This window comes from Mobula hypostoma, chromosome 6 (assembly GCF_963921235.1).
Source record: "Mobula hypostoma chromosome 6, sMobHyp1.1, whole genome shotgun sequence".
Taxonomy (NCBI): domain Eukaryota; kingdom Metazoa; phylum Chordata; class Chondrichthyes; order Myliobatiformes; family Myliobatidae; genus Mobula; species Mobula hypostoma.
The window spans coordinates 166615875-166629049 of record NC_086102.1 but is presented as its reverse complement, the minus strand read 5'-3'; the positions used below and the strand labels follow the sequence as shown (position 1 = coordinate 166629049).

Sequence of the window (13175 nt, the reverse complement as noted above, 5' to 3'; positions counted from 1 at the left end):
GAAGGAAGGGGGAAGAAGCAAGAATAAAAAGGTGCGGGGGGGGAGGAGAAAGAGGCTAACTGGAAGGTGGTATGTGAACCGAGGTGGATGGACAAGGTCAAGGGCTAGAGAAGAAGGAATCTGATAGGAGAGGTGAGTGGACTATAGAAGAAAGGGAAGGAGGAGGGGACCCAGGGGGAAGTAACAGGCAGGTGAGAGGAAGTGAAAGGTCAGAGTGGGGCAATATCTATGTAAAGAGAAACATAGTTAATGTCAGAATAGTTCATTTACAGAGTCACTAACCTGAAGGCTTCTCTTTCCATACGTACTAGTTACTGGCTAAGTGTTTTAAACACCTTCTGTTTTCATTTCAGATTTCCAGAATTTGAAGTTTTTTATTATTTTCGGTGCTGCTCCATGTTCATTGAACAGAAATCATTCCCATTCTCCAGTACATTTTCGGTGATGGTCACTTGACCATGGGCACTTCAAAAGCATTGGATGGCTACCATAAATTACACTCTGTGCCCACTTTGTTAAGTACTCCTGTATTCCTTGTTGTTAATGTAACCGGGTGACCGTCTGATCTTATTCAGTATCGTTAAAAGTGTACTTAGGCATCCATCTGGGTAATGTTAGAATAGTTGCCTGTGCCTTTAAGGGAGACGATGATGTCATTATGCAAGCACGGGATAGTGGGGAGACCATTTTGCTTTCTGCTGAAGACGTGGTAAGGCGTTGGAATTGGGTTCCTCCCGAGGCTGGGCATGGTGAGGAAAGGTGAGCATTAATTGACAACATCCATGTGAATTTGCTTATGCTTGTTGGTGGATCGAGAATATCGGTAACTTGACATGTTTTACATGTGGATGCTTTAGAGTTCCACGGGTGACGAAATCAACGCTGGGTAGCGTGGCTTATACCAAGTTCCTCACCATCCAAGGAGGTCAGTCTTCCTGTAATTTAACTACCAGGTAATACCTTGTAAAAGTTGTGCCAAAGTGTACCTTTTGTCTAACTTTATTGTATCAGGACTGATTGTGCATGTAACCGCGTAACGTGAATGTTTAGTCTCTGTTCAGAAGTTCAACATGTGTGTACGTCTTAGATGAGATGTATTCACTTACCTTTTTCACTGTTATGTATAAGATGCAGGGTGGGTGGGATTCTAATGTTGTTTGTATTGTGTTCCTTCAGGATTGCCACTACCGTATTTGTACCGTATCGGTACCGTATTACTTCTGGTAATTTTTATACTGCATACGCAATTCTGTCCATACACAAGGGTGTGAATTGAAAGTTAAACTGAGATTGTAACGACAAGAACTGGTTGTAAGTTCATTGGTTTTGTTTCGCGACCCTCTTCTGGCAGTTAAACATCGAAAACCGATAAAGGAATTAAAACCCGAAAAAGTCTTTGTTGTCCTGAGTGCGTACTTTTCCCCAGGCTACATTAATACAAATATGTCTCAGCCAATCATCTGGCATGCAGACATGGTTCAAGGGGTTCAGTTGCTGTTCAGACCAAATATCAGAATGAGGAAAGAAATGCTGGTGCCAAATTGGTTGATTTATGTATTTCAGAAACTACTGATCTCCTAGGGTTTTCACACACAAGTCTCTAGAGTTTACAGGGAATAGTGTGAAAAAACAAAAAAACAGCATCCAGTGAGTGGCAGTTCTGTGGACAAAAATGCCTTGTTAATGAGAGAAGTCAGAGGAAAATGGCAGACTGGATAACGCCGACAGGAAGGTGACAGTAACTCAAATAACCACACATTACAACAGTGGTGTGCAGAAGAGCACCTCTGAACACACAACATATCAAACCTTGAAGCAGGTTGACAACAGCAGCGGTAGATGACCATGAACATATGCTCAATGGCCACTTTATTACGTACAGGAGGCATCCGATAAAGTGGCCATTGAGTGTATGTTTCCACGACAGGAGTGTGCAGAAATCATGTACTTAAAGCAGAATGAATGTACAACTTGCTTCCATTGTGGCAGAGTTTGCAAAGTTGAAGAAGTTGAACAAAAAGACAACTATATAGAAAGAGAAAAGACCGACTAATATAGCATCTATCTATCATGACATCAAAATATTTCAAGATTTGTTAACAGTAAAGAACCCAAGAAGAATCCATGGCGTGGAAGCAAGTCATTCTCAACCTGAAGAAGAAGCCTTCCTCTGTTTACACTGGAATGCCAATTTCCATTTTGGTCATCATCTTGTTGGGTACTGAATGTATAATCGTCTCAGTGTTACCAGAAGAACACAGTGAAGGAGGATGACTAATGAGAGTAACAGAATAAAAACAGAAAATGTCAAAAACACTCAGGGCAGATAGCAACATTGGAAAGAGAAACAGAATTAACGTTTCAGTTTGAAGACTCTTCTATTTTTATTCTGGATTTCCCAAATCTTAATATTTGTTTTACTTTCAGAGTGTTAGAAGATCTTATTACCACTGTCTTATGTGACTTGAAGTTCATTGTTTTATGTGAGCAGTACAGTGAAAAAAAAATAACATTACTATAACTTACTAAATAAATAAGATAGTGTAAAATGAAATGAATAATTAGGTAGTGTTCATGGGTTCATGAACTGTTCAAAATTCTGAAGACAGGGGAAGAATTTGTTCCTGTATGTGTCTTCAGGCTTCTGTACTTCCTCTCTGATAGTAGTAATGAGAAGAGAGGGCTTGTTCCCGATGGTGTGGGTCCTTAATAATGGACACTGTCTTCTTGATACACCATCAGTTGAAGGGTGCAATAGTTGGAGTTCAGAATTCAATTCGAAAGTCATCTGTAAGGAATTTACATGTCTTCCCAGTGAACATATGGGTTTGCTCTGAATGTTCTGGTTTCCTCCTACAGTGCAAAGACATCCCGGTTGGTAGGTTAATTGGTCGTTGTAAAAATGGACCCATGATTAGGCTAGGTTTAAATCAGTGGGTTGCTGGCAGCGTGGCTGAAAGAGCTGTTCCACTCTGAATCGCAAAACAAATAAACAGATGTCCTCTTTGGTGGGGAGGACTGTATCCATGACACAGGAGAGCGTAAGATCTGAGATAGGGACTGACTCCATTGAGAATAAAACAGCAGACATCCTCTTTAGGAGAGGGGATGGAAGGAGGGAAAATTGATAATGTTGAAGATAATCAGATTCAACAAACCTAGGTAAGGTGATTGCTTTACTGGTGAGTGAGTGAAGGGTCTGCCAGTGAACACAAATATTTGATAAACTCCAATAAGATGGCAGTGTATTTGGACACAGCAGCCTCTCCATGTCCAACTAAAGGTACTATTATCTTTTTAAAATGTCTTTTTTATGATCGCAAGACCCTGTTGGATATTAAGAATTTCAAGTACAGCAGATCTTCCCCACCAGCAGAGGAGCTGGACTTAGTGCTGACTGTGTTGCTGCCTGCTACAGAAAGGCATCGGAGTCAGAGTGTGAAACTAGCGCTGTATAGTCTAACAGCAAGCGATTGTCTTAGATGTTTTTCTTGTGAGCACAAGACCCTGTTGAACGTTGGTAATGAAGAATACTGCAGGTCCAGTTCATTGGTTAATCAGCGTGACCCATGGTGGGCAGATTGCATGGCCTTGGTTGCAGTGCAGACTAGGCCTCACGCTGCGGCATCACCTGTTGCAGCCACTCAGGAGAGGAGATGCCAGAGACAGTGTGGCGCGGGTGTCCATGCTGGGTTGAAGGCTGGCCCCTCCTATCAGTGCTGCCCTCTAGTGTCCTCTGTGGAGGAGAGGACAAGCTGGATTCTGTTTGTCTGGGGAATGCTGCGGCCTTGCTTTTGCCCTCAAAATCTATGCACCACCAACCTACAGGACATGACACTGAGGGACTTGGTCAGTATTATATTTTTTGTGTAACTGTATGTTTACTGCCAGTTATGTGTGCTATTGGTGCCTTGTGCTGTGTATGATTGTTGGTACTATGTTTTGCACCTTGGCCTAGGAGGAACACTGTTTTGTTTGGCTGTATTCATGTATGGCTTGAATGACAACTGAATTTGAATTATTTCGAAGAAGTTGCATTTTATCCAAAACTTGAGCAAGCAAGTTGAAAATACAGAGGTAGTGTAAGTGTTAAACGAGTTGATATTTTGGTTCGGCCCCTTTAAAAGAAGGGCACTTATTTCATATGTATTTTAATTTTATTGATGTCACCAGTGCCAATCTGTTTACCATGAATATGGATGAGGAAGAAGTGTGGCAACACATTTTGAAGATACCTTCCTCAATAACATCTCCAGGCTTGCCCTTTGCTCTGACCAACATTATCTTCTCCATGCACATCTGCTCATACCCCCTGTTTCTTTGCTACTGCATGCAGTTATTCTCCATCCCATACTGGAAGAAAAAATAAAATGTATTTGTAATTGTCCTCAAATATGTCTGGGAGGTCAAGTTACTGCTGTGTATCATGGATGCAAGGAAATCAACAGAGCTCACGAGTTAAGGTGAACTAAAGAGCGTAAATTTTAGGATTCGGTACTGATTGAGAGGAATAGGGCTGCAATCTTGATGATTCTTGGTTTCGACTGCTCAATTTTCCACTAACAGTACATCCGGCAGAATATTCCACTTTAAGATGAATTGAGTCTCCAATTGATATTTTTTCTTGTGCTGCATTCATGTTTTTAGACTAAAGTTCCTGACACTGATTTCCATCACTGTTTGTTTCAACAGTCAATGAGGCATGACTTGGAAGTAAGGAACAATCTACCACGTCACATGTGGTTACATCTATATCTCCTCCCTCAGCACCACTCAGAGCCCCAAACAATCAACCGGGTGATGCTGTGCTTCACTTATGAATGCATTGTTCTCAATTGTTTCATCTGGTGCTCCTGGTGCAGCCTATTTACATCAGTGAGACCCAACACAGACTGTGGGAATCACTTTGTCAGGCAATTTCATTCTGTCCACCTTTACTGCCAAGATCTCCCAGTCCCCAGACCTTTTACTTACTTGATAGGGTGGAGCTACGTTGGTGCTTAACACTGACCCCTTCGAGCTCATCTGCGGAAACAGCTTAATTTCTACCTTTACTGTCTCTCTTTTTTCTTTACAAGGTGGATAGGGCTCTGTTGGAGACTCTTCCCTCGAGCTGCACTTGGACTTCGGTTCTTTGTGATGGTGGGGCCCATTTCTGAGGTGGTGATCATGACCAGCCACTTTTTGGATGCGGCCTGGAAGACAAGCGCACCACTGGGGTTCCGAGGCTTCGCGGCCCTCTGGGCAAGCCGACTGACTCTATGCTGGTGCCACTGACTGAAGTGTCGCAGGAGAAAACAGAACATGGGGAACAGCGGATCGGCTGTCAGGGGCTCTGTACTTGGCAAATTTCTCTCTCTTTCTTGTTAGTGGGGTCGAGTTTGTTGCCCATTCTCAAGTCGGAGAACTCAGAAAAAAAAGGCGACATGGCAGACTTTATCAATGCAAATCAGCAAGTTGTTTTGTTACATTTCCCCTGTTGCTGTGAAAGGGTGATACCTCTCTGTCCCTTTATTGGGGAGAAAGAGAGCCTGTGTGGTATGTCGAATTATTGGGTGAACGATGAGTTTTTGTTGCACTGCAGATCATGGTCTTTTCTGGGGGCTTGGTGGGTGGAGAGTACTGATGCCTTTTTTTGCAGAAGTAAGTGGGGGAGGAAGAGGGTTGGCTGCTTTGCTGCTGCTAGTGGATGGGAAGGGGTAGTAGGGGGCTTTGGGGTTTTAATGTTTTTACTGTCACTCAACCTTTGGGACACTCTTCTGTTTTTGTAGATGTCTGTGAAGAACAAAGATTTCAGGTTGTATGTTATATGCATTTTTCTGATATTAAGTGGAACTATTACACATGTATAGAATTTTCACCTAAAGTTAGGTTCTTTTTTTTTGTTCATTTCCCTTTAATAATCTCTACCCATCTTTCTCTCCCTAATCTTACCTTAAAAGATGTGAAGAACATAATGATCTCAGATTTTAAACTAAAAGGACATGGTTTGATTGGTATCTTAATGAAATACTCAAAACTGTGGAAAGTCTAAAGAAGGGTTTGTTTTGTTCATCTAGAAAATAAAGCAATTTGTAAGAAAGTTTGGCCATGTCTTTCCCCATCATCTCCTTTTTAAGTTTCAACTAAAAAAAGTTCAATTATTTATGACATATTTGCAAATATTGTATATCTGATATGATACAGTTATCGACATGATTAGGAGTAGGGGGTGATTATTGAACGGTATAAGTTCCCAACGCTAACGCAAACATTTTCACAGAATACTTCACAATGACAAGGTAAATCACTTAAAATATCCATGGGCATGTTCTTCGTGATTGAAATATCTGCAGTCATTAGACGTCCATGTTTCGTTGAAATGGGACAAGTTTGAGCGACGCGTAGTACTGGAAAGAAGAAAGTCAAGTTGGATTGGGATGGGGTGGAGGGATTGGTGCTGTGGACTGGGGTCGGTTTAACTTTATTGAAGCGAGTGAGGCATCGATAGTGGCAGAGATGGGCGGGGCAAAGCGAGGCTTTATAATGTGATTTGCAACACAACGCGGCTACTCGGAATAAGAATCAGACAGGGAACTTAACGTTAGGAGCACTTTCACAGGGGTTAGAAGACTTTGCTGATATGGCGGCCGCAGAGCAGTGGCTTCTTATCTACCTGTCTTTGTTTTCCCTCAAGGAGTGGACTTCAGCTTTTAATTTGGATACGGAAAATGTCATCAAGAAAACCGGAGATCCCTCCAGCCTGTTTGGTTTTTCCCTTGCTTTGCACCGGCAGCTAAAACCGTTAGATAAAATAATGTAAGTATCTGTACAATTGAATTCGCTTGATTGGAGAAGATAGTTGGTACTTTCAGAATCTAGAGAGGAATGTAAGTGGAAAGTCTGCGCTTTGTGGTCTAAGCCGGGATACCCTCGCACACTTTAACTGAAGTTACTCCGTTCGAACAGGTTTATCGGATCTTAAGCTTGTGCTCAAGATTGAACTAAGTGCAGCGAGGAGTTTCCGCCGGCAGTCGCAGTACCTGTACACGGCCGGCGCTCGGTGCAGAGGTTGTCCTCGCCACTCCAGAGCGTCGCTCGTTAAACCCGTAGTGACGCTGCTCAGGGCCCGGGTGCCCGAAAACGGTCTTTGATTCACTTTGATTTATGTTGGGCTTGTAGTATTAACTGCGGGGCTTCTTGATATTAAAAAAATATTAGTAATGTGAACCTTGGGGATTTCTTTTATTGAAGAATGCAACAGGATGGCCCTGCATCGTTTAAAGAAAGCATACTGGTTGAAGGTGAAGCGATCATTGATACGCAGGGCAGCGCCGACTACCTCCCCCCACATACACCACCACTAAGTCACAAAATCTTCTAAAGTTGCACTGGAGCTGAGATGTGACCCCAAACAATTGTCTTCAGTGCAAGGGTCAGAAACTTTATCCTAACTGCTGTGTTTTAATTGCAGAAGCGTTAAAAGTTGCTCTCGGAGTAAAATGTTCCACTGAAGCCTTTAGCGTTGTCACTGGCCGGGTTTTTGTTGTAAACTTCATTTTTCTTTCTCGCTCTAAAATAGTTGGCACTCCTGATCCGCTGCGCTGCAGCGACAGTTTGATGATAGCAGCTTTCATGAGCAGGGATCGGCTCGGAGCATGCCGACTTGAATTAAATGGCGGGGTGGTGTCGGGGAGGAGTTGGCTGAGGTGAAGATGAGGGGCGGTGGCAGGGAGGAGCTGTGAGTTCCGACTCGCCCGCCCGGGCGGCGGAATCCCGTTGCTATGGCGCTGCGGAGAGTCGCGGGCCATGACGTCAGCCCACACCCACAGCAATTCCTTCAGTCGGTGCGGTGGCGGGCGGCGGCGCCGGTGCCTTCCTCTGAAAGCAAAAGCTGCTGAATGCGTTCCTTTTCCTTCGAATTAACGACCCTGCGACAAATCGCGGAGGTCTGAGAATCCCTTCAGCACTTACTCTGCATTAAACTCGATTTTTCTGTTTAATCCCTTGTATCCTCGATTTTTTAAAAGTTTCTGGATTATTTGGAAAATTGTGTCACATCTGTCGCAACCAGATTGTTTTGAAAGATTAGGTTCTGCCGGAGTCACTCAGCCCCTGATCTTACTTACAGCCAAGGTACAAACATTGAGAAAAAAAGCTGAACTCCAGAGGTGATTGGAGTGTAACTGCCCTTGACGTCAAAGCAGCCTTTGATTGAGTGGCTTCAAATAGCCCAAAAATCCTCAGTTTCTTGGGGGTCATACAACATAGGAAGATGGTTGTGGTGGTTGGACGTCAATCATTTCAGCTGCAGAGGTTCCTCCCGGTAGCGCCCCACACCCAAGATCTTCAATTATTGCATGAATGATTTTCCTCCAGTCATGCTGTCTGGAGGTACTAGGTTGTTTATTTATAATTGCAGAATGTTCAGCATCATTTGTGATTCCTTGGAAAAGGGGGTAGCCTAGATCGAAACGCAGCAAGACTTGGACTAGATCCCATCTGGGCTGATGATTGACAAAGTAACATTCAGACCACACAAATACCAGGCAATGACAACATCCAACCATTAACCTCGAATGTCCAATGGTATTTCCATTACTGAACTCCATCTACAGGTCCACATCAAGACTCCTTGGACAAGACCTTCCAAACTCTGACCTATCAATTAGAAGGTCAAGGGCATGGGAACACCACTACCTAGGAGTTGCTTTCCAAACCACGCAGCATCTATTGCCCTTTGTTCATCCTGGAGCTCCCTCACAGCATTGAGGGTACACCCACATCTCAAGGAATGCAACAGTTCAATATGATGGGCTCACCCTTCACTTTATCAAGGGCAACTAGGGAAGGGCAATTAAATGCTGGCTCTGCCTTTGAATCCAGTATTCCTTAAAATGAATATAGCTAATAAAAGGTGAAGTGCAATATACATGAGATCGTGCAGATGCTGTGGAAATCCAGGCACACAAAATGCTGGAGGAACTCTGCAGGCCAGGCAGCATCCATGGAAAAGAGTGCAGTCAATGTTTCGGGCCGAAACATTTTGGCAGGAAACAATCAGTTTAGAAAGGAACAAACAGTTAATATTTCAGGCTGAGACCTTTGGCCCAAAATGCTGAATGTTCCTCACCATGGGCGCTGCCCGACCTGAATTTCTTCAGCATTTTGTGTAGCGGAGCATAGTTGGTTCTGACGTGTTCGTGATAGAACAAGTTGGAACTGGTCCCTGCTCACTTTGAAGCAGGGACACCTCTTTTTCCCTTATTGGGGAGAGAGAGCCTCCTGTGGTATGTCAAATATCAGGTGAATGAGTAGTCTTTGGGGTACTGCAAGTTTGTGTCTTTATTGATGCTTTGCTGCATGCTTGAGTGCTTGGTGGGGGGATGATGCTTTTTTTGATAGTGGGGGGGTCGTTACCTTGCTGCTGCTTATGTGTGGGGGGGAAGCTGGGGGTGCTTTGGGGTTCTAACGTGTAACTGTCATTCATTCTTTGGGGGCACTCCTCTGTTTTTGTGGATGTTTGCAAAGAAAAAGAATTTCAGGATGTATATTGTATACATCTGTCTGACCTTATATGAACTTGTTATTGTCACATATACTAAAGTACACTGAAATGCTTGACTTGCATATTGCTTGATTTATTTTCATAAGATCCACAAGTTACAACAATGCAAAGGGTGCCTTTTTAAATGGAGAGTGTAGCCTAAGGTGATACTTAAATAAAGTTAGATGGCAAGAAGTAGATAAAGAGTTAGACCAGGTTTACTGCAGAAAGGTCTTGGTGAAAGGCACGGAAGTGAGTAATGAGGGGAAACTGTTGGAAGAGTTTTGCGGAGGGATCTGAACAAGTAAATCTCTGCAAACTAGTGCAGATTGAATACATTATAGGCCAAAGTGCGAAGACTGAAGGATGCAAGTTCAAAGATTTGCTACTTCAGTTCAGTGTTATGAGAACTGGAGTTTTAAGGTTTAAAATACACTTATTATCAAAGTACATTTATTATGTGTACCATATACAACGCTAAGATTTATCTTGCAGGCAGCCACCTCCTGCTGCTGCCTGCAAGGAGTTTGTACATTCTCACTGTGATTCCTCCAGGTGCTCTGGTTTCCTCCCACAGTCCAAAGATGTACCGATTGGTAGGTTAATTGGTCAATGTAAATTGTCCTGCGATTAGCGTAGGATTAAATCGGTGGATTGCCGGGCAGTGTGGCTCAAGGAGCCTGTTCTGCACCGCATCTCAATAAATAACCAAACAAACAAAGAATTCGCAAAAAAAACCCACACCACAATGACACCACAATCCAGTGTGTGAAGAAAGAAAGAACAAATCGTGCAAACAATATAAAAAGGTAAATAAATAAAACATCAAACATGAACCACAGTCTCCGAACCTAAGTTCACAGCCAGTTCAGCGCTGACAATAGTCCGGGAGCTCGATGGCTATAAGCCGCAAAGCCAGGTTCAACGCTGACAATAGTCCGGGAGCTCGATGGCTATAAGCCGCAAAGCCAGGTTCAACGCTGACAATAGTCCGGGAGCTCGATGGCTATAAGCCGCAAAGCCAGGTTCGGCGCTGACAATAGTCCAGGAGCTCGATGGCTATAAGCCGCAAAGCCAGGTTCGGCGCTGACAATAGTCCAGGAGCTCGATGGCTATAAGCCGCAAAGCCAGGTTCAGCGCTGAGTGTCGCATGGAATTGTGAGCTGAACACTAGTTTGTCCTTAGCCTTTGGCCTCCATGCCTTAATCCTTTTAATCTAACTCCGTTTAAATTGGTTTACCACTGGTTTTCTGCTGTTGGGCCCAGGCCCTGCTGTGTCAATCTGGCCCAAACTTTCAGTTTGGCCCCAAGTCCACTTTACCAATGGTTGCTGCGGTCATATCTGCATTCTTGAGATTCCGTACCACAAAAATCCCAGGTCACATGGATAGTTCAAAAGCAGTGCTCCCAAAGGGAAATTGCAGGTTGTCGATTGCAGTGATCATAGTGCAGAAAAAGTATATTTAGTAGTTTTGTTAGCTGCCTGTAAAACATGGCTGTGTCTGGCCCTTGCCTGCACCATCTTGGAAGCTCTTGGAGCTTGATGGGGGGATGGTGAGGGCAGGTCTAATGGGTTACATGGGTCACACAGCTAAGTGAATGGATACTGTCTATATTGGGTAGAGGTTAGGCAGCTGCAAGGAGAGTGTTGAGGCTATAGAGGCAGTTGACGAGAAGCACAGAAGCCTGCTCAACAGTGGGATAAAGTTGTCTTGGAAAATTTCAGTTTAGCAGCCATTAACTTTCTCTGGTTTTGTCAAAGTGAGCGATGGCAATATTAACTTGCTTGTAGGATCGAACATGACTAGAGATAGTGAAGGAGGAGACTGTCTGAGAGATACTATTATGTGAATGTGACTGTCAGATTGTTAGTTAACTAGTTAACTAGTTAACTAACGGTCCTTCCACAATGGGTTCAAGTTCCAAGATATTTGTGAGGAAGAACACATTTAATATTTAGGATGTACAGGTATGTTTCTGGAAACTCTTGACAAATTTTTTGAGACAGGGATTTTTTTAACAAGTTGGCTTTCAAAGAAAGAAATACATTGCTATTCATGAAAAATGAAATGGTGTAACTTTATAAGGGAGAAATTTAAATTCATTTTTATTTAAACCATAGACTTTTTTTTCCCCCTTCTCTGGTCCAGTCAAGGATTTTGATGATTTGAACCAGAAATAGTTGGGTGAAAATTGACTTTTGTGTGTGTCTCATGAGTAATAGAAATCATGATTGATTTAGAAACATAGAAACATAGAAAATAGGTGCAGGAGTAGGCCATTCGGCCCTTCGAGCCTGCACCGCCATTTATTATGATCATGGCTGATCATCCAACTCAGAACCCAGCCTTCCCTCCATACCCCCTGACCCCTGTAGCCACAAGGGCCATATCTAACTTCCTTTTAAACATAGCTAATGAACTGGCCTCAACAGTTTGCTGTGGCAGAGAATTCCACAGATTCACCACTCTCTGTGTGAAGAAGTTTTTCCTAATCTCAGTCCTAAAAGGCTTCCCCTCTATCCTCAAACTGTGACCCCTCGTTCTGGACCTCCCCAACATCGGGAACAATCTTCCCGCATCCAGCCTGTCCAATCCCTTTAGGATCTTATACGTTTCAATCAGATCCCCCCTCAATCTTCTAAATTCCAACGAGTACAAGCCCAGTTCATCCAGTCTTTCTTCATATGAAAGACCTGCCATCCCAGGAATCAATCTGGTGAACCTTCTTTGTACTCCCTCTATGGCAAAGATGTCTTTCCTCAGATTAGGGGACCAAAACTGCACACAATACTCCAGGTGTGGTCTCACCAAGGCCTTGTACAACTGCAGTAGTACCTCCCTGCTCCTGTTCTCGAATCCTCTCGCTATAAATGCCAGCATACCGTTCGCCTTTTTCACCGCCTGCTGTACCTGCATGCCCACTTTCAATGACCGGTGTATAATGACACCCAGGTCTCGTTGCACCTCCCCTTTTCCTAATCGGCCACCATTCAGATAATAATCTGTTTTCCTATTTTTGCCACCAAAGTGGATAACTTCACATTTATCCACATTAAATTGCATCTGCCATGAGTTTGCCCACTCACCCAACCTATCCAAGTCACCCTGCATCCTCTTGGCATCCTCCTCACTGCTAACACTGCCACCCAGCTTCGTGTCATCCGCAAACTTGGAGATGCTGCATTTAATTCCCTCATCCAAGTCATTAATATATATTGTAAACAACTGGGGTCCCAGCACTGAGCCTTGCGGTACCCCACTAGTCACCGCCTGCCATTCTGAAAAGGTCCCGTTTATTCCCACTCTTTGCTTCCTGTCTGCTAACCAATTCTCCACCCACACCAATACCTTACCCCCAATACCGTGTGCTTTAAGTTTGCACACTAATCTCCTGTGTGGGACCTTGTCAAAAGCCTTTTGAAAATCCAAATATACCACATCCACTGGTTCTCCCCTATCCACTCTACTAGTTACATCCTCAAAAAATTCTATGAGATTCGTCAGACATGATTTTCCTTTCACAAATCCATGCTGACTTTGTCCAATCATTTCACCGCTTTCCAAATGTGCTGTTATCACATCCTTGATAACTGACTCCAGCAGTTTCCCCACCACCGACGTTAGGCTAACCGGCCTATAATTCCCCG

At 43.6% G+C, this 13175-nt stretch overlaps 1 protein-coding gene across 2 annotated transcripts in view; it reads left to right on the top strand.

Annotated features, from left to right (window-relative positions):
- The first annotated feature begins 6536 nt into the window (after window positions 1-6536).
- The window catches only part of LOC134348583 (integrin alpha-6-like), a 114048-nt gene continuing 107409 nt past the window's right edge, over window positions 6537-13175 (top strand). For both annotated transcript variants that reach the window (XM_063052177.1, XM_063052178.1), the window contains exon 1: window positions 6537-6798. In XM_063052177.1, coding sequence (XP_062908247.1) covers window positions 6623-6798 — 176 coding nt within the window. In that variant the 5' untranslated portion in view covers window positions 6537-6622. The remainder of the gene's footprint in view (window positions 6799-13175) is intronic.